This window comes from Penicillium daleae (assembly GCF_028827525.1).
Source record: "Penicillium daleae strain IBT 16125 chromosome Unknown utg000007l_segment0_segment0, whole genome shotgun sequence".
Taxonomy (NCBI): domain Eukaryota; kingdom Fungi; phylum Ascomycota; class Eurotiomycetes; order Eurotiales; family Aspergillaceae; genus Penicillium; species Penicillium daleae.
In genome coordinates this window covers 4,232,275-4,252,562 of record NW_026623155.1, presented here as the reverse complement: position 1 = coordinate 4,252,562, position 20,288 = coordinate 4,232,275, and the positions used below count along the sequence as shown (strand labels likewise).

Here is a 20,288-nt window from a genome sequence, read left to right as displayed (position 1 = left end):
CTATGAGCGAAGCCTTGCCAGGAGTCCAGCAATAATCTCCTTCGTTGAAGCCAGCAATGACGGGCCGTACTGCAATGAAGCCCAGGCAATGACTCCAAGCACAGGAATTACAACGGCACTTAGCCTCATGATCGCGGCGATAATTTTGGGTTTCAAGAATTCATCCGTCAGTTTCTTGAAAATGGCAGGGTCGTTGGGTATCGGGTATGGTTCGTCTGGAATTGGCACCCCCAGGAACGGGCAGATGTCCTTCCAGTCCACACCGTTCTCGAGGGTGATAAGGTGCAGGCGATCAGCTGGAATAACTTCCTTGGCCATTTTGATGCTACGGCAGAACGTTAGTTTGGTTTTTCTGATCCAGTTGGTCCATTGAGGGTCCACGTACTAGTCATTGTAATACTTGATTAGCTCGGCCTCGTTATCTGGGTCGCCCGGTTCCGTGCCCCCCGAAACGGCCTTGTATACGAGGACGTTCAACCTCGCAAACTGGAACAAGGTGGGGTCAAAATATTTGAGGATATTCATGGGGAAGCTCGATGACATTTTGTAAACGACAGCGGCCGAGTTGTTGATCGATTTCACCCATTTCTCGGGATTTCGTTCAGTAAGGATGAATTTAACATCCGGATTCTCTGCGTAAGCATGGAAAAATTCCTTCCCCATGTAGCTAGGGATCTCAACTAGACACTAGGGCCATTTAGTTAGCCTTATCGACCACTTCTAACCCCGACAAGGGTTTGGGCTGGAAGGCATGGGCTCACATCGTAATCGCACAACCATTTGTCAAAGTCAGCTTTGCCGTATCGCTTGATTCCAGATGAGGGATTGGACTGCGCGTCGATTGCCTCGTTCAGGAGTTTCATGTGAGAGGCAACCCTCTCACAGTAGCACATTCGGCAAAATGATACGACTTAAAGCCCAGGATTTTCATGGCGCTCCACATACTCAAAGTTCCTGAGCTGTCGATGTGTCCATTGCAATTAGCAAATTCCAAGTTGACATTTCATGTGAATTTATCGGAAATCCATTAGCTTACCGGCTAGGGCTGGCCACGATCACCTTTATAGGTCGGACCTTGGCCGGAGTTGGGGCTTGATCAATATCTCTTGACATTGTGTAGAATGCGCAATTCTTGAACGATAGAAAAGCAACCTGGGGAATGGGACTTGGCTTTGATTTATATGGTTTTGAGAAGTAGAACCTTCGTAGGAGCCGTAAATGTGGCTCATTCCTATTTTATCGACTTTGCGCCAACTCCCAGGTGGCGCGCGGCGGTCGACAGGGGGGCCAACAAAAACAGCCGCCCCGCCTCGCAATCTTCGCTCCATTTTAGCACCTCTGCATGCCTGATTCGGTCAAGCGTTGCGTCTAACCAGGCCAGTTCAAAGAGTGCCCGTGCAAGTGCCATCTTATTATTCATCAATAAAAAGTTACCGGTTCCACGGCACGACTACGCGCTTCTCAAGTAGCCAAACCACGAGCGAGACCAGATCACTGCAAACGATATGTACCCCAGGAATGGGGCTAGTACTCGGTGTTACGACAACCGAAATGCCAAAGATACCGAATTACTATACGAAACACTATGGAAAAGTGGGTCATTTGGTATAGCCCCTGTCTACGGGGTAAGTTACCACTCCATGTCTCGACATATAATCATCGCAAGCTACAGGTGAGCCTAAAAAGCTAGGGACGAGCTAACCAGAAAGCTAAATGGTGAAGAGGAGCTCCAAGATCCTGGAGATGTGCGGTGGTTCTTGAATATCCGCATTCTTCGAGATCGTGAGGCCAGAAAATTATGGTCTGTCAGGACTCCTCCATCTCCGCGGTGGCCACAAAATATCACCTCACCAACCGACCTAAAATCCTTGCCCCTCTTCCTGTTGAAGAGATCCTCTACTACAACGGTCAGGCTAGTCCGAAACTGATCTACCTCTATCAGCAGAAGGTTATGCTTGTGCAATATCTCACCACGTCTACGAGACTCTGTTGCGATACAAGGCAAGAGCGCATCAGGAGCAATGCCGCAACATCGGAAATAAATCCTGCACTATCTATACGAAGAAAATTGATTGGAAATCAATTTGGACTTCACCTTGGATATATAGTCTCTTGTATATCAAGAAAGAATAAATGAATCAACTTTCTTCTGAATTACAACACCTTACGTTGCCTATCGCCGGCTCGCGAGATATCTACACTGACATTTCTGAGAAATGAGGGCCTTCTCCCTCCCACACCTGCGTAGTCAGTTGCTTGCCTCCGTAGGTGGCTCTAGACGCAGCCAAGGCTCGATTTTGCTCCCTCCCGGCTTTTCTCTGTATATAGAAACCACTGCAATACAGACATTTTGCCTCCCTACATGGGAGCGCGGACGAGCCCTATCTGACGCTACCGTCTAAGACCGCAACGACAAGTAACTCGTTACGGCCAAACTACAGTGGCGCCCCAAAAGTCTGAGACCGCCGGAAGTACCTTTTTTACCGCCTCCTTATTGAGGACATACCGCCAACTAATTACAACTTATGAGTGGTGCGGCCACTATTTGCCCGCAGAATAATTAACGTGATACTTCGGGTTGTCTCAGACTTTTGCGGCGCCACTGTCTACTCTTCTTGTCGGTCTTGACTGCGTGAGGTCACCAATAAACTAATTTTTTGGTCAAAAAGCATTAAAACATTTGGAGGCCGCGGAGAAATCGGCCACTCGGTGGTTGATTGCGTTCTCAAACCCCAAACCAACCAGCCCTAACCTATTTTGAACGGGTAGGGGTCCGACCAGCGGAAACCGGCGGGATATCCAGGACCGATCCCATTCGTGCACCTTGTCCCTGCACGCTTATCAAAGCAAGATAGAAGCCACGTAACTTAACTAGTTAGTTAACTAACCTAACTTAATAACCTAACTAAGTTAACTAGTTAACTTAACTGAATTACTCCGTAATGGCTGACTAAAACTCGGCCACCGCCTCCCGGTTTAGTTGATTTCGGTTGTGGCGGAATTCTGTCTTTTTAGCATCATCCTTCTAACGACTTGACCATTATCAATTCCCATTAGTTCTTGATTGATTCCATCGATACTACTCGTAGTAATCCACAGATAGCCGGTTCTCCATACGTTAGGCAGTGGAGTTGTCTGACTGGCGGTATTGAGATCATTCCGACCCTTGGCGGAGATCATGGGGCTGTGGGGCCCGACGACCATTCGATCCAGTTCGAGATCCTAAGTTCATTTGGATGACCCCGGTTGGCAAGCTCACGATATCATGATTCAGCTTTTTGTCATAACCGAAACCTAGTAGTTAGTTACTGGGTCCCGCAGTTAGTAAGTTACCAGTAGGTCGATTAATCGCCATGTGGGATGGGTCGAGTCCGCCATCCTCATCTAAAGGCATCATGGTGGGGAATAGAACAGACCGTGGCTTGAGACTTTGTCAGAGTTTGTCAGCAACATAAAAATGCTTTGAAAGATTTTCCGTGCTCTGGAGTGATGCAATGCCGAACTGAAAAATCATGTGGGTATGGAGGATTTCCACTTTAGTGGTGTTGAATCCGTGTAAGTTCGATCTATATAATCTTGATCTTGCATCCTGTGTCTCTCAACCCTGCTCATTCCATTCAGTTAGCAATCATGCCTCTCAAGCCGATCACTCTGTGGGGCCACCCGGTGGCCCAAATCCTTGGAAGGTGGCCATGATCCTTGAGGAGCTGTATGTCCCTTACAACCAGAAGTTCATCGAATTTTCAGACATGAAGAGAGAACCATTCGAGTCGATCAACCCCAACGGTCGTGTTCCTGTCATCGAAGACCCCAACACTGGCATCACTCTATGGGAATCCGGTGCGATCATTGAATATCTGTTGGACACGTATGACAATCAACACACCATCAGCTTCACTCCTGGCTCGAAGGAATTTTTTGAAGCGAAACAGTGGCTGCATTTTCAGGTGTCTGGACAGGGCCCATACTTCGGCCAAGCCGTATGGTTCACCCGCTACCACTCCGAGCAAGTTCCCAGCGCGGTGGACCGCTACGTCAATGAAATTCGCCGCGTCTCGCGTGTCCTCAACCACGTTCTGGAAAACAAGGAGTACCTCGTTGGCGGCAAGTTCAGCTACGTTGATACTGCGTTTGTGCCGTGGTATGGAATAGTTCAGGCGTTCTTCTCGGAGAAGATCGATTTGGAAAACGAGTTCCCTCGTCTCAACAGTTGGCTTAGCCATGTCAAGGCCAGACCGGCAACTACCAAGGTCAATGAGGCTCGGCTGGTTGCCATTGGGCAGGCATAATGGAAAGCGGGTAGTGCGTGGAAAAAATCACCTTGAGCCTGGAAAATGTCTTTTTGGGCCTCGGAACGAGAACATTGCACAAGCGACACGATTAAACATTGATATTTAGAGTTCTTGGATATTATAAGTGTTTGCTCACCTAAGCAGTGCTCAGATGAGAGGAATTTAACTCAGCCTGACAGCTGTAAATAACAGGTATTTTAGTACTATATTTTGAACAGCACCGGAATAGCTATATTCCTCTATTGTTATCGAACAGTAATTTACTCTAGATGATTAAATTCTAACTGATTTCTCGTAACTGTGACCAATCCATGGTGTATATTATATAATCAAATTTCTCTGGCAGCCCCGCAATCAACGTCATTTGCCCCGGAAGATCGCAGGCGAACGAATTTCTTTCATCTTAACCTCTGTTATTAAAGAAAAGTCCTCTCTATACCATACTCTGATATATTGTATAGCCATGATATGCCTCTTTTACCCATTGAACCGTATCATAGATCTCTTCATCCCGTCCTTTATGGTGATGATAGGGATCGTTTTCGGGGTCTACACCTTCCTGGAGGTTCTCGCCACCGAACGCAGACGTCGTCTAGCATTTAATTTCAAACACTGGCACGATCAACAGTTCACGCGGCTGTGGAAAACGTTTGGGCCCTTAGGTTCCAATGTTCTCAGGTCCACAATATCTCCTCTGGCCGCGGTTGCGAACGGCGTTGTTTTGGACATCGGGTATGTAATCTGGATACTTCTATACAGACAGTAACCCTTAATTTCTACGGTAAATGACTATGTATAGGCCCGGTGATGGTCAGAATCTGGCGCACTATAAAAGCGAGAATATAATGAAGTTGTATCTTGTTGAGCCGTGCGTTGGATTGTACAAGAGGCTACGGGAGAATGTGAAGAAAGCCGGCCTCGAAGATGTTACTACGATAATCGGTCAGTCACTACTTTATTCATTCTATCCTTTCAAACTTCCTAAATGCGACATCCAGACTGTGGGGTTCAAAATGACAATGTTCTTTATGACCATGGCATAACCCGCGCCTCTGTCGATACGATCACCACCTTCAGTGTACTCTGCTCTGTGCCCAATCCAGAGGAGATGTGTCGCTTCCTGTACTCGCTGCTTAAACCCGGTGGACAATGGGTGATAGTCGAGCATGTTATCGCTAATGTGAAGTTTCCACTTGCCCGTTGGATCCAGGGTATGTTCGAGGTTGTTTAGTCGACACACCCCCTTAGCTCTCGATATGAGATGATAGGTAAGAGCAAAGTGAGAGCTGAATGAGACGAAAGGAAAGGTAGGCAATTAGGGCCTAATACAATAGGGATACTTTTATGTATAGCTGCTTAATAAAAGCGTGGTGTTTTTCGCTAGTTAGGCGTTTTGTGAGTCTATTAGCTAGTATTTCGGTTGTTTTAACCTATTAGACTATTAGCCGTTTAGCCTGAACTTCTTGCTGAATCTAAAGTTAGTAGATATCTACGTAGCGAAGTTTTGTCTAAAATACTGATTTCTCGCGATTTAATAGGTCGACGGTCTGTTTATTATCGTAATTCAACGTTTCTAGTTAGTTAATATCGAATTAGATAAAGGAGAAAAGGTATTTAATCTAATATAGCTATTTAGCTATATAGCTAATTACGAGTAATTTAGCTTCGGTTATTAACGTAGTAACCGTCTTTTATTTTCGAGATTTCTATTTAATTAGTCTACTAAATAGCAAAAGAAAGGGGTCTCCGAGCAGCAAAAAGAATTGCTCAATTACAACAAGGTAATAGTCCCTGTTGGTATCACCAGCTAGGTCCTGTGTACACAGTTAGGTGGACAGTGTTTATGCTTTCAAAGCAACAGTCAATTGATTCAAGGAGATAGATGTAGATTCTCAGTCTAGTTAGAAAACACCCCTAGATCTCACACGCTGGCCGTCGGTGGTCACAACACCGCAGCCGCAGAAGGTTATCTATACCGCATTTGTTTTATTACTCCTGAATGTCTCAGGACTAGGCTGGGACTAGAATGACCGTTATAGGATACAGTGCCAGGCAAGAAGTTTGCACACACCCCTCCTTCCGCCTAGTCTACCGCCTGCTATTTTCAACCACAAACCTAGCCCAACCATCATATAAATCATCAAAATAAACATCAAAACAGCTATCAAAATAAATATCAACTAGGTAGGTTAGCTACCTTATTCAACCTCCACTAATCAATATAGGCAGGGGGCTAGAACTATCACCCTCTACACGATCGCGAATCTGCAGTCTTCGTACTGATGCGAAGCTTACCTACGGTGAAATCGCTAGCTATTTTCCCCATATCCCACGAAGCACGATTATTGTTATGATGTTAACTACTTGCAGGGTGGTAAGCCTGTCAACTAGGTAGGAGAGGATGAGCACTAAGTTGGATTGGAACAGAGACTGTTTCTTAGGGAGCTTTATCTTCTTCTCCCCAGGCTGATCTTATACATCCCCCATCAACAGAAAGAGGGGTAACCAGGTAAACATATCAGCCCGCATAAGAAATATGTCGGTCAGCGGGCAACTCTCTTCCGGCGAAACAGCGGTGGAAGGGGGGTGAGAGGTCACCGAACTGGTGCGTCATAGCCAACCTCCTAGGTGGCCTCAAGCCGAAAAGTGTGAATAGCCTCACGGGGGCCAATACCATAACAGATTTGCTATATAGAAAGGCGCCGCCGCGCTAATAACCAAAGTTAGAGTCCTATAGCCGATTAAGGACTTCTAGAAGCTATTTGTGGGCAGTGTTATAGGTACAAATGGCTTATTAACCACGATTAAAGTGAATTACCTGGCTAGCAGCACAACCTCCTGCCCTAGTTACGTTACACTCCCCTATTACCCGACCATTGGTCCCAGTACACAAGGGTTATATAGGTGGACCACTGCGCTACCGTACACTGAGTCCAGTGTTGTCTACTACGCCAAGAGTATGACACAACAATGTGAGATCACCTTCACCACGCAAGGCGCCTCATGCGAAACAGTAGAGAACGAATTTCGGTCTGGTAGATGATATACCACAAGGTCATCCTGGACTAGAACCTCTTCTACTCTAGCTGATAGATTAACCCTGGCCACTCTCACAGTAAACGGCGGACTACAGCTTCTTCAGAGCTTTATTTCGAAGAGCCCTATTTCGAGTCCTAGTTCAACTGTGACCACGACTACCACATACCCAGCACAGACGAACAGTCTCCGTACAGCAGCCACCGTGAAGTCCCAAGAAGAGTCGTTATCAAAGGCTTGGATTGCAGGTCCTATCCTGGGAGCTTTTGCTGGTGTTTCCTTGATCATTAGAATGTTTATTTGGCATATCAAACGGAAACCATCGAACCGGACGCTTGAGAATATCCAAGCAAGATCACTAGATGTGATAGAAGAGAAACCTCCAAGCCTACCCGAATACAAGGCAGAACTACCAGCCTATGGTCTGAAACGTCCGGGTCCTGTGGAGCTTCCTGGTGATGGCATTTATGAGGCCCTTGGAGTGGAATCTGAAACAGTGTGAGCTATACATGCTTGGGCAACTCGCTACGGAAACGTGAAAAATGCCTGTTTACTTAATAACACCTAACCCATGGGGGAAATTGCAGTCTGGCCTACTGCAATTAGGTTGCCATGTATTCTAGTAGTTTAAATTTAACCAATTTCAATCCAATTCTTTATTTATAGTTTCCCCGTCTAACCTGCATATGAATGCAATCACGTACCGGACCCAGCATCATGAAAATTTACAAAATTAATATCACTAGATAGTGAACTTTTCAGGCCCTCCGACAATATTATCATTATCTCCCTATGTCTAATATTTACCGAGTTATTCAGGTTTGAAATTCATTATATATCGGTGGGCCTTCCCAATCTGTCAAAACCGTCACATAAGGTTATTACTTAAGCCACATCCCTCAAGTTCCCTCTCCATTTCTGCCTTCAACTTTTAAGCAAAACCTTTACAATTAAAACACGTATAATTTAATCTATCATCTAATATTCATAATCCTCTAGGCCTACTATAAGAAGATCCGGTGCTAATTAGGGCGCTTTCCCCCCGCTGCTAGAGCTTAGAACTTAGGCCCTTTCTCCCAGTCTAACCTTGGGGGTTACGCACTCACAGAATACAGGCCAGCCCCTTAAGTCCAAAAGGCATTTCGAGGTCTATCCCATAATATGAATGAAACAAGGAACCTACACATACGACTATAGGGTGTGGAAAACAAAGCTTCCCGTCCGCTCAGCCGTACTTAAACAACACGCCAGCTAGTTAGTAGTATGGTGGGGACTATATGCGAAACCTCGCTATTGTATATTTTTATCGAAATTAGTAATAGATATTTTATTTCACTACTACCTCCCCGTTGAAGAATGCCCGCATGATTGGGACCTTCAGTTTCACATGATATACATCGTCCCGACCTAGAAATCGCCCGACAGATACAAGCAATACTTATTGCCAATCTGGAGCCTGAGCCCTTCTCTAATCTAGTGGTGATAAATAGTCTCATCGCCATAGAGGGTCGATCCAGTCACGGGCGGTATAACAATGCCCGCCGCCACTAATTCATTCACGAGATTGAAGATCATGAGATCGCAACCATGAGGCGCGATGAAATCCACCGCCACGGGTAGATATTCCTCCTGCTCGGTAATAGTAGAGTTGTATTTGGCTTGGCCGACTATAATCGAGTCATACTTAGTTTCATGTAGGGGTTGCAGAGACCGGGCTAACTTACTGGGAACTACCATATCAGGAACACCGGCAAAGTTCGCGATACGAGAGGCTGAGAATCCACTTGGAATCCCAGGCATGCTGCGATACGCATTTCGATATGTCGGAGTCGCAGTCGCGCCTACATACAGAATCAAGCTGTCCGAGCATGTATCCGCATCAAATACTTGCACCGTGCTATTCCACCAGGCTGTAAATATGTCCTTGTTCTTGATTTCCGCTTCCAGCTGGGATTCGGGATACTCCAATCCCCAGGTCCAGCGAGATAAAGGCACAGGGTCAATAAAAGGTTTGCGGCCACCATTCGCTGACGCATAGTCGCTATAAAGTGGCTCACCGACGCGAGGAAATTGCTGCTTTGAGATGAGGATGGGATAAGTGATGTTCAACATGGTTTCCAGCGTCGTATTAGCGGATACGCTTGACGGCTTGGTAGATTCCCAGAGAGAGTCATAGTCTAGAGCAGTCACATTTCCACCCCCTAAAAAGGAGGATAGGCTGGAGAGAAAGTCGAGAATAATACCATAGGCTTCAGTAGAAGCACTGGTGGGAAAACCAATGGTTTTGATGGTATTGGGGTACTTGGTGTAAGACTTCAATTCAGCACCTGCGTAGAGGACCTCGGATGCGGCCCTCCATAGCTTTGCATCCCGAGTGAGAAATCCAGCTGTGTCAAGAAGAGGGGACATGGGCATCACGTTGTCTAGCGACACGAGATTCCACGATGGGCGGTTCCCGAAACAACCATTCACTTGAGACGGGTTACGAATGGAGCCACCGGTGTCACTCCCAATAGCAATGTCCAGCCACGGATAAGCCCCAATGCCAGACCCGGGCCCTGAAGAGGATGAGCTGGGATCCTGATATCCATCTCCTCGTGCATTGAACGGAGAGTGGTAATCAACCCAGTCATCCGTGGCCGTCTCTCCATTGGCAAACTGGCTTGTCTTCATCTTGCCTACAATGACGGCACCAGCATCGATCAAAGACTGAATAGCCGGACCAGTGGTGTTAGCAGCAGCGTAGGTCTCGTAGTAGGCGCGGTTTCCGCAGCCAGTCTTGACGCCTTTGATGTCATAAAGGTCCTTCACACCAAGACGGACTCCTGCAAGAGGCTGCTTTGTTGTCGTGGTGAAATAAAGACGGGACGGGACGCCAATGGTCAGAGAGGCGTACCCTGGGAGGCTTGCCGTGAGTACATCGTAGGAGCCATCTCCTACCGCGTAGAGGCCCTGTGTGAAGGATCCCATCACATCGGAGTACAGCAAATAGACCTCGAACACATCACCAGTAGTCACGTCCAAGAAGTATGGCCCTGAAGGAATACTCTTCGAGGACGTGGTTGTCCTCTTTGTGCTATATGCGGCGGAAAAGCCTAAGAATTTATTCCCCCAACTCGATGGAAGAGCGACGTCTTCAATTGGCTTCTTGCTGGTGCCATTGTATGTGACGTAGATATCTGTTCTAATTAGCTAAGCTCAATGAAATGATAAAACGAAGATTTTCCTATTTCATACTTTCAAGGAAGCCGGTATTAAAAACATCATCAGCTGCTTGGTAGGCATTCACGAGGTTCTTGATAATCGAGGTCGTAAATTTTGAAACATCACTCTGGATGACTGTTAATGGAACTAGGCCATTGTCCTGGCTCAATTGGCCACTGGAAACCTTAAGAGTTGTCACCGCAGTGGCAGGCACGTAGTAGGAATTGCCATTGACTTCAATGGTCTGACCCTTGGAGGTGCTGGAGGCTGCAACAAGCGTAGACAGCAATGACAGAAAAGCTGTCAGACTAAAGCGAGCTGCGGAACCCATCTTGTGCCTCTTGTTATCCAAAGTCGACCGTCATTTCCCTGTTAATATATACCTGACTGTATGTACTGTCTCTTCAATAAAATTATGTGTCATCAAAACTGTTTGTATCTTCGTTATCTAGAGCAATCTGGAGAGATAAGAGACTTGTATGTAATTACGGCCCAATTAAGCGAGATATCTGCAGGGCCTCCAGATAAGCCAAGACCAACTTGAATGGAACGTTTTATTGGCATGTTCTTGATTAGGAATGGTCTGTAGCCACTAGCCCCAAGGAGAGTATTCTAGCGGCATGAGGCGTGCCTGTCTTCCCTTGAATCTTGTATATCTATCCGATCTATCCCGCATGCCGCTTTTCGGCAACTATGTGTCGATCCGGGAGAAGAGAATACGGCTAATCATCCTAAATCGGGATTGTTTTCCCACGGGGTTGGACTCGTACCGACTAACTGTTGATTCCTTTGTGTTAAATGCTTGCCTTAGAGTTCAACAATTGAGAACTCTAAGATTCAGTCTTGTTCCAATCTAACTTATATTACTATACCTCATCCAAGGACTTATTGTAATAATACATCGAATTCCCTGGAATCCCTTGATACAGTGGCACCGCAAAAGTCTGTGACCACCCTTATTCACCGCTCCCATCCCCGCCTTCCTAAAATAGACTAGTACCCACCCTCGTGCTATGAATCGAGGGAGCTTTGTGGTGCGGCAGAATAATGGGCAAAATATAGCGGTGAATATGGGTGCCACTATAGCCCTAGACTGCGAGATTGCTAAGGCTAGGCTTAGGAAGGCTGGCCGAAAGCAATATAGCTAAATAATTCACATAACCCAGGCCCTATAGGGTAAGCCCCTTCCAGCTATAAATCTACTAATATTTTTTGATAGATAGCTAGATTAGACTATCTTATTAAAAGATTTCGAAGAGCCGATTGCAAAATCCTACTAATTAATGTAGTTAACTGTTTCAACTCGTAACAACCCCCCTTGCCAAGACTTGTTAATGCGGATAACCCCCTCCTTCTCTTACGGACCCGTTATGTTTAGGATATAACCATATCGACAAGTTCGATTTCTTGGATAACTACCAACGCGCGCGGCTAGAGGCCTTCCAACAGCCAACTATTATTCAAAATAGCTTCGCAGCTAGTAGCCTAGTACCAGTCGATACAGAAAGAATGCTTTCGAAGCTTAATATCTCTCTACGAATGCCTACACCACTAAGCAGCCGGCCAAACAGCAGATATAGCCAATTCACGCCAAAAACACGCAGAACCGTGGTTCAAGTACAAAAGCAAGCCTCGATACTCAAAGATCTGCTAAAGCAGTGGTCGAATAGCCCTCCGAGGCCATAAAAAGCTATACTAGATCAGATCAAGGGCCACTGCATATCGCTACACAACACCGCGCTACTAGCGCAAGAAAACGCGAATCTACGCACAGCGAATCAGAAGATAGTGAAGAAGCATACTCGGTCGACTAAGCAGATACCCTGCGAAGAGGGTTTGACCGTAGAAGAGGGCCTACAGCTGATTGCGCAGCTAGATTTGCCAGCGGAACCACCCGTGGTAAGTTCCCTTGCGCAGGGCGAATTGCCTATTCAGGCAGATAAACCAGCGAAGAGGGCTCCGCCTAGGTGTAGTGGGTGTAGAGAGATTGGACACAGGATCAATACAGGTAAAAATCGCTATATTTAGTTGAATTAATGGGTGCTGGTCGAGGAAATCGATTTTGAATCTTTCTAATGGCGGTAGATGGCCCGGTCATGCGGTAATTACATCTACAATCCCGACACTATGGTCCGCAATCCGGTATCCCGGCTGAGGTTGATTTTTCATTGGACCATCTACTCCAGACCTCCAACCAACGGTGGGATTAAGTTCGAGTTGGAGGACTACGGTGCCCAACTTGAATATTCATCATAGCTACTACTTCTTGTATTTCATGATATGTACATAGAAAGCTCTCCTCCGTATTCCATCCCACCGCGCAGACAAATATTCATCCAGCGGTAGTTGTCTTGTTCCCCAATCTCTCTAGGTACCGATATAGCTCAACGAATGAAGTCATCCATTCTTCTTCCCTGGCGTCAAACGGCTCACGTCCATATTCTAGGGGTCGAAACCATTGTTTATTGGTCCCGGATTTGTGGGGTGTGAAAAACGGTCCTTGCTCCGGCTCATCCAATATCAAGTCAGGTTGCTCTGACCAAGGAGTATTCCCTGTTCGAAAGGTGTCGCCGTTCTCATTCGTGACTTGACAATGCCTGAATCGGTCCGGATCTTTGGGCCAGAAGGTGTAATGGTGGGCCATGCCATCAATCACGACACGAGCAAGCTGGTAGATCACTGGGGAATGCTGCGGTCCGTGAGCCGAGGAACCGTCTTTGTTGAGCAAATAAACGCCTCCGGCGGTTAGGCCAAAATCATCCATCATCCGAAGCAACTCTGCCAAAGAAGAGTCGAACGGAGTCAGCGGGAAGAAGGTGTAGCGGTAGTGTTCGGTGTGAACCAAGTTGTGCATCTCGCTCTTTGCAATTTCGTCGGCGACAAGTTCATCCTGGCGATGATGTGCGTGACATTCGACCGCCGTTTTTGTTCTGGGTCCAGCGTGCGTTTCAAGAGATCGGGATTGTTTTCCAGCAAGGTACACGCCCGACGCAGCTGGCCCGAGGCTTGTTCGAAAAAGCAAACTTTAGCCGCATGCACCGTTGTCCAACATTCCTCGAGCTGCGCGAAAGATGCAGTAGATGTAATTTGCGGAATACCCTTGGAGCCAACGATGAACCGATTCAAATCTATTATATCGGCCTCGTTCTGGATATGCTTCAAGATGCGAGCGTGAAGGTCGTCGGTGATCGAGGCGAGGGGTTTCAATTCGACGCACCCGACATTGAGCCCAATGACTGATCTATACCAACGTTCATTGAAGCCGATGCCCATCCGACGGGCCAGATTCCAGTAGCTTTTGATCAGTTCTTTTCTTTTGCAGAACGTGTCGGGGGCCACGCCGATCAGGTCTCGGCAGCTGGGGTGCGAAGCAATCGCAGTAGTGACTCTGGGATCGTCATATACCAGCAACTTAAGCACGTCCAAAACACGAAGATCGTTGATGATTGCGTGGGCCATTTCCGTGGGCATCAGCGACATACTTTGGACGATCTCCTCGAATCGTGGGTCGGTCATTTTGGCGCTGCTTCCGCAATACTCCCAAGGATGAAATTCGACCCGCATCCTTTACCCTTGTTCCCGGACTTGGGAAGCGCCGAGGACATTGCGTCTCATCTGAACCAGGACCAGCAACTGTGTCGTGATAAAAAGCGACCGAGCAGCCTTGCCCTGCAGCTATCCAAAACACCACCAGGGTTCTTGAACGAAGTATCGTGGCATCTTACCCCTCAAAAAGAGCTGTCTAAAGAGCTTCGAATGGGCCGATGCAAGAGTATCATCGAAGGGATCAAGGACTACTTGGATCAACTCGACAACCCCAGCGCAGACGAGGCCGAAGCGATAGCTGTGCGTCTCAGACAAGATCAACAGCTATGCCGACAGAAGAAGGTTCCTAGCACTCTCGCCTGTCGTCTGCCAAACGCAAAGTCTTCTCTCTTTGATGCAGTTGCCTGGCATCTCACACCTCACGTCGACGTCCCGAAGGCCCTTCGATCAAAACGATGCGAAAGCATCATCGAAGGAATCAAGGCTTATATCGGTCAACTAGACAGTATCGAAGGTGACGCCGATGAGGGCGCCTTGGTCAATGGGACTGCACATATTCCCAAAAATGAATAATTCGAGGCAGCACTCAAAGTACTGGAGTATCTTCAGGCGAATGACTCGGTGTCGCAAATCACGCCCTCAAGTTCGTTGACGGAAGTCCTTGCGGCAGTACGGGCCCAAATCTCAGTGGACAACAATACCCGCGTCGAATACGTCAAACAAGCGCGCAAAGCTAAGGGCGAAGAGCAAAAGACGAAAACCCGGCGATGCTACATGTGTCGCCAGACGTGCACCATCCTCAACGTCCACGACCTGTACCCCTCTCTGTGTCGCCCCTGCGGGGCCTTCAATCTCGGTTCTTCACAATTGTCACAGCCTGGGAAGTTGGATGTCACCGGAAGAACTGCCCTTGTCACTGGTGGAAGAATTAATCTTGGATACCATACGGCTCTGAGGTTGCTCCGCTGTGGTGCAAATGTGATCGTGTCCTCTCGTTATCCTGCTGACGCGGCAGATCGATATTCCAAGGAGGCCGATTTCACGCAGTGGGAATCAAGACTAAAGGTTGCCGGCGCTGATTTTCGGACGGCGCAGGATGCCTTCCGGCTGGTTCATGTGGTGAAGGAGCTGTTGAGGTCTTGGAATGGAGAAACCGGGCCGACGGAGCGGGGAAACCTCGATATCCTGATTAACAATGCGGCGCAGACCTTGACAGATCCAGTGAAAATAGAACTGGTAGCTATATCTCGCGAGGACCAGTTGAGAGAGCTCGCATCAACCAAGACATTGTTAGCGGGTTGTGTTGGCAATGCCTATCAGCCCAGAATCAGGGGCGGTGTGCAAGAATCTTGGGTCTCGCGTATTGAGAACAAAGCCGAGCAATTGCGAATCGACAACGGAAATAAGACTGAAGAAAGTGCCGTGACTCATCAGGGCCTCCCTATAACCGGCTATCAAGATCCTAACAAGTCATCATGGGTGCAGTCTCTCCAGGAGATCCCGTACGAAGATCTCATCAACGCACATTCCGTGAACGCCTTTGTCCCACTGATTTTGTGTCGCGAACTACTCCCTTGCATGGGAGCCTATGATGCCAGATCAATCACCAAGCCGCTGGGATATATTGTCAATGTCTCATCGCGAGAAGGTATTCTCGAGGATACGCCCAACTCCCGCAGCAAATCCGGCCATCACGTCCACACGAACATGTCCAAGGCGGCGATCAATATGATCACCGAAACAGAAGCGATGCCGGCGTGGAGGAATCGCCGCGTGGCTATGAATTCAGTGGATCCAGGGTACATGAGTGCGGCTCCAGAGTGGCAGAGAGACGAGGGATGCCCCATCGGCTTTGAGGATGGCGCTGCTCGCATACTGTGGCCAATTGTTGTGGGGGAACGGGAAGGCAGGGTGATCGCCGGTCGATTTCTAAAGCATTTTGAGCAAGGAGCAGCGGTGATCAGGCGATGATAGTGATAAAGATCGCCAAAAGCGTACGGTTGATAATGATAATATCATCTTCCGTCAAGATTTAAACATTATGATTCTACTCAATTTCGCTGACAGTAAAGATGACCTTTACCACAAGCATCGAGAATTAATAAATCAAATATACAACGGCGATAGTCAACTCAAGACTTTTGCTGCAAAAGCTGACACTCCTGGTCGATTACGCACCCCAGTTCAACTGAATGCTCATGTAGTATTGAACGGAGGTCCATTTAAATATATCCGTTTCTTAGACTAGCGTCTTGGCAGTGGGGCCCAGAAAGAATGAATGAGTACTCAGTACATTTTGGTGAAGCTGGTTTTGCACTTCTCTGTATAATTTTCTATATCGGACTATTCCCATTCGGGTTAGTGGCGAACATTTCCTGGTAAAGCTTTGCTAAAAGATCTCACCAAGGCTAGCGCCACTATAAAAGCAACCCCCCTGTTGGGCGAGAATATATTTAGGGGTGCAAAAGCATTTGGCACCTGACTGCAGTTTCGCCCAATGATTCCTAAGCATGGCTGATTACCGTAGATCACCACCGATCACTTTGATGGATCCAATCGCTCATTTAAACTGTGGTAACCTATCAACTACTTGCAGGAAACTGTTAACCTAGGTTCAAGTTTGATTTAGCGTAATCAGTTGGCATTTGCGCCCAGTGTGGCTTCTTGTAGCTCGTATCAATGACGTCATTGCAATGCCCTATTAAGGATAGCTCGCTGTGATCCGTTCTACTTTTAAAGAGTCCCAGATCTTGGCGCGCGTTTCTTACGTATCCGTATTGTCGAGCAAAACTTGATCTTGTCGACTCTTGATCGCTCGGGGCCACAGGACTCACGACAGGGTATCAGTTTTTCCTGGAAGATTGTAGCCGGAGTTTCAACTTCGTGTCTATGCTAAAGGCAAGTCAGAGCATCTACCGCTAAAAATCACGGCTGACCGCTGTTGCATTACATCTCACCTCATACTGACCGCTTGTTGGTATGAATAGTTTAGCCGAAGTACATCTTGAGAGGGATTGTCCCAGATTTTCGCATCCAGACTGCGCTTCACCCCTCGTCGAACTATCGCTGAGATAGTTAAAAGGCACCATGGTGTTTCAAAATTATACGCCGGAGCTAGAGTGGATTGACCAGTCGGATATCAATTCTCGTAGCCGCGTGCGAGCTCACGTTGCTCGAGAGCGGACACGACGTGTGTCATGGCAAGAGCAAGAGATCATGAACAACCTACGAAAGAGATTTCGGGGTCGCGTCCTTCCATCAACCAATGCATCATCCGGCGTTTTGGATGAACACTACGCATTCGCTACCAGCAGCCCAGAATACCTGGGTGGCGGCCGCGGCAACCCTTTTGCGCAATATCTGATTGAATCAACCACTGATATGTTAGCGCTTTTGGATCACTGTGAGCTTTGGCTTGCTTCTGCCTTCGCTAATGATTATCAACTGATTGGAGATCAGTCATATACTCACTGAATTTTCGCCTTGAGACAATTGACCACTGTGAGGCGGATTTCAATTCCTTTAAGAAACTAGCGTATTCGGCTGCAGTAAACGATTTAGCCGGGTTGTACGTGCTCCTTTTCTGGGCAGCCAGCGATAGACACGGTCTGTACGCGCAATCTGATGCGACTGAGGCCGAGAATTACCAGGCCGTGGCCTTTCGCATCTTGAGCGATCGTATGAGCGAAGTCGACGTGGCGACAAACGATGGTACAATCGGTGCGGTCACTACCATGGCATGTTTCGAGGTACGAAACACCGAGGATAAATTTGTGCTCTAGTTCTAATATAGGCGTATACAGTTGTTTTCGGGAACATTGGAAGACTACGAAGTGCACATGAATGGTTTGCAGCACATCATTCGTTTAAGAGGAGGTTTCCAGGATCTACAGCTTACGAATCCCCAGTTAGCATTATTTATTGCTTGGTCAGTCTAATCATTCCTGCTACTGATCGTCGTCCTTGAGCTCACAAGCTGTCAGTATCGACTACTCCGGCGCAGCAAATCTAGTCAACAGGCGGAGATTTCTGCCTCTTCATGCTCAACATCCGCATGAAATCAGCTCTCCAATTGCAATACAGCCTCCCTTTCCCACAAATTCCGGCGACTCCCTGGAGCGATATGACCTTTTTCAGGACCTCATCAAAATCACACGGGCCGTGAATACTGTAGTTGTTGCTCTCAACAATACACAGCTGAAGCTCCCACTTGAATTGATGTCCTTCGCATCCTTGACCTCCATGGACGATGAGCTTTACCGATTATGGAACCTACGGCCAGGTGGTAGCATGGTCGGTCGTCGGATTTCCATTCAAGCGGTCTGGCGTATCACTGCATTGATGTTTATCAGCAGCATCTGTCATCTGTGCCAAACTCATCCCCTTCCATCAAATGACACGTTAACCGAGTTACTTCAACAGGAGATGCTGGCGACTATGGGCGATTTTTCCTCGATTATACCAACCCTCATAAGCTGCATCGCTGGCTACTCAAAGCAACACTATTCGTTGGCAACACTGGCGATTCACTTCGCGTTGGATGATTGGAGGATATTGGGAATAAAGTTGCTGTCCTTCTTTTCAACCCATTGGATTTGTCAAGGGCCAATTCAGGATATTTGGCTCAGGAGGCTCACTTCCCCTCTCTCCGTTTGAGCAGGCACAATCCCATCTGCAGTCGTCGTCATCGCACGGCTCAGCATTTGCTTCTGTCGATCTGAGAGATGGTATTTTAACATTGAGAACCCGCTGACTCAACATCTACACACTCCTCTAGTTATCTGTTTTTGTATGTTAAACCGGGTCAATTCGGAATACCAGTGTTGTAACATGCCAATACTAGCCTAGATGTTGCTATGCCGATCTGGACGGTTGTCGAGTCGAGTCTGGGCTCTATTTGAGTCGCACTCGGGTCGGTGTTAGGTCGTTCGGTGCTCTCCTCTCCTTGGGATTCACGAAATGAATCAATTCAAACTTGTCGGGGACGAACCTCGCTGCATGTCGATTCGCTCACTTGTTGGCCCTTTCCATCACCTTCTCCAGGGTCTTCACGTTGACGTGGTAGGACTCCGAGTCCACAAGAGTCGCCGCATCGTCGACCCATCCTGATACTTCCGTCTCTGCGGCTCCCGTGCGCAAGTAGAGTGCGCGGATTAAGGGCGCGTTGAATAGAAGGAATAGGATTGGGGAGATCAACGATCCTTGTGGGATACCGGTCGGTATTGGAAACTGGTCGGAGAGGAAGCCTGGCATCTTGATTCTCGTGCTCCTCCTTGTGAGGAAAGATTCTACCCATGGCACGAAGAAGCCGACGCGTATTCGTTTCATGTCAAATAGTAGCCGTGTGTGGGACACATAATCGTATGCGCCCGAAATATCGAGAAGCAGCATACTCACCTTCCTACCGTGACCCCATACCCGGTGTATCCTGTCCAGGATACGCTGGAATGCAGGGTCCATGCTGATACCTTTCCTTCCCGCAAGATGGCCTTTTGGCAGGATCCCGTATTCTTCCACGGCCAACGCGATGCGTGTGACGATGATAGATTCCAGTATTTTACCGAGGGTGTTGAGCAAGGGGACTGGTCTGTATGACTTTGGCTGGCGGAAATCCCTTGGTCCTCCCTTACGGAGCGTCACCGTGACCGAGGCCTGGAAGTGGCGAGGATTGTAACCCGTTCGCATACAAACGTCAAAGATCCCCGTTACGAGAGCGATAAACTCGTCATTAGCAGCGAGGATCTTCCACACTCGGTTCGGGATGGTAACTTCACCAGGGGCTTTATTGGGCGGAGCTCGCTTAATCGCATCACGGACTTCTTGCGCGCTAATCGGTGGGAAGTTGATTTGCTCCGGTATGAAGGCACCCAGGATATCAGAGAGATCAGCCTCCGGGGGTTCAGGGAAGAAGACCTGTCGGAGTAGTTGAGCTTCCTCCTGGTTGGTCACTGCCATGCCGGTCGGCGATTTGAGTGCCGGAATATTGCTAGAAACAGATTGGTCTCTCATGCGAGCCCATTTCGACACTTTCCATAAGCCTCGAGGGCCATCGTTAGTTATCTGTTGGACCCATTGACGGAAGCCGGTCCCAAGGGCCTTCCGGATCACTCTTCCCTTCGCGTTCCGGGTCATCTTATAGATATCCGAATCGTGATCATGCCCGGTAAGCTTCCAAAACCTGCGATCGCGGCGGGCTGCTTTGATCGCTTC

General features: G+C 47.8%; 7 protein-coding genes across 7 annotated transcripts; 4 read left to right on the top strand and 3 right to left on the bottom strand.

The window, feature by feature from the left end:
• On the bottom strand, positions 1 to 863 carry N7458_008725 (sulfotransferase family protein; the record flags this gene model as incomplete). The annotated part of the gene is made up of 3 exons (XM_056912107.1): positions 1 to 325; positions 386 to 687; positions 762 to 863. The coding sequence occupies 3 exons, from the start codon at positions 861 to 863 to the stop codon at positions 1 to 3; spliced, it is 729 nt and encodes a 242-aa protein (XP_056764933.1).
• A 2,649-nt stretch (positions 864 to 3,512) lies between these two features.
• N7458_008724 (glutathione S-transferase family protein) lies at positions 3,513 to 4,289 on the top strand (the record flags this gene model as incomplete). The annotated part of the gene is made up of 2 exons (XM_056912106.1): positions 3,513 to 3,555; positions 3,622 to 4,289. The coding sequence occupies 2 exons, from the start codon at positions 3,513 to 3,515 to the stop codon at positions 4,287 to 4,289; spliced, it is 711 nt and encodes a 236-aa protein (XP_056764932.1).
• A 466-nt stretch (positions 4,290 to 4,755) lies between these two features.
• Positions 4,756 to 5,335, top strand: N7458_008723 (uncharacterized protein; the record flags this gene model as incomplete). Its single annotated transcript, XM_056912105.1, has 2 exons — positions 4,756 to 5,024; positions 5,092 to 5,335. 2 exons carry the CDS (start codon positions 4,756 to 4,758, stop codon positions 5,333 to 5,335), a joined length of 513 nt encoding a protein of 170 aa, XP_056764931.1.
• A 3,466-nt stretch (positions 5,336 to 8,801) lies between these two features.
• Positions 8,802 to 10,863, bottom strand: N7458_008722 (uncharacterized protein; the record flags this gene model as incomplete). Its single annotated transcript, XM_056912104.1, has 3 exons — positions 8,802 to 8,995; positions 9,053 to 10,507; positions 10,566 to 10,863. The coding sequence occupies 3 exons, from the start codon at positions 10,861 to 10,863 to the stop codon at positions 8,802 to 8,804; spliced, it is 1,947 nt and encodes a 648-aa protein (XP_056764930.1).
• A 2,001-nt stretch (positions 10,864 to 12,864) lies between these two features.
• On the bottom strand, positions 12,865 to 14,048 carry N7458_008721 (uncharacterized protein; the record flags this gene model as incomplete). Its single annotated transcript, XM_056912103.1, has 2 exons — positions 12,865 to 13,422; positions 13,443 to 14,048. 2 exons carry the CDS (start codon positions 14,046 to 14,048, stop codon positions 12,865 to 12,867), a joined length of 1,164 nt encoding a protein of 387 aa, XP_056764929.1.
• A 30-nt stretch (positions 14,049 to 14,078) lies between these two features.
• On the top strand, positions 14,079 to 16,049 carry N7458_008720 (uncharacterized protein; the record flags this gene model as incomplete). The annotated part of the gene is made up of 2 exons (XM_056912102.1): positions 14,079 to 14,615; positions 14,658 to 16,049. 2 exons carry the CDS (start codon positions 14,079 to 14,081, stop codon positions 16,047 to 16,049), a joined length of 1,929 nt encoding a protein of 642 aa, XP_056764928.1.
• A 1,116-nt stretch (positions 16,050 to 17,165) lies between these two features.
• Positions 17,166 to 17,860, top strand: N7458_008719 (uncharacterized protein; the record flags this gene model as incomplete). Its single annotated transcript, XM_056912101.1, has 2 exons — positions 17,166 to 17,481; positions 17,538 to 17,860. 2 exons carry the CDS (start codon positions 17,166 to 17,168, stop codon positions 17,858 to 17,860), a joined length of 639 nt encoding a protein of 212 aa, XP_056764927.1.
• Positions 17,861 to 20,288: the final 2,428 nt, after the last annotated feature.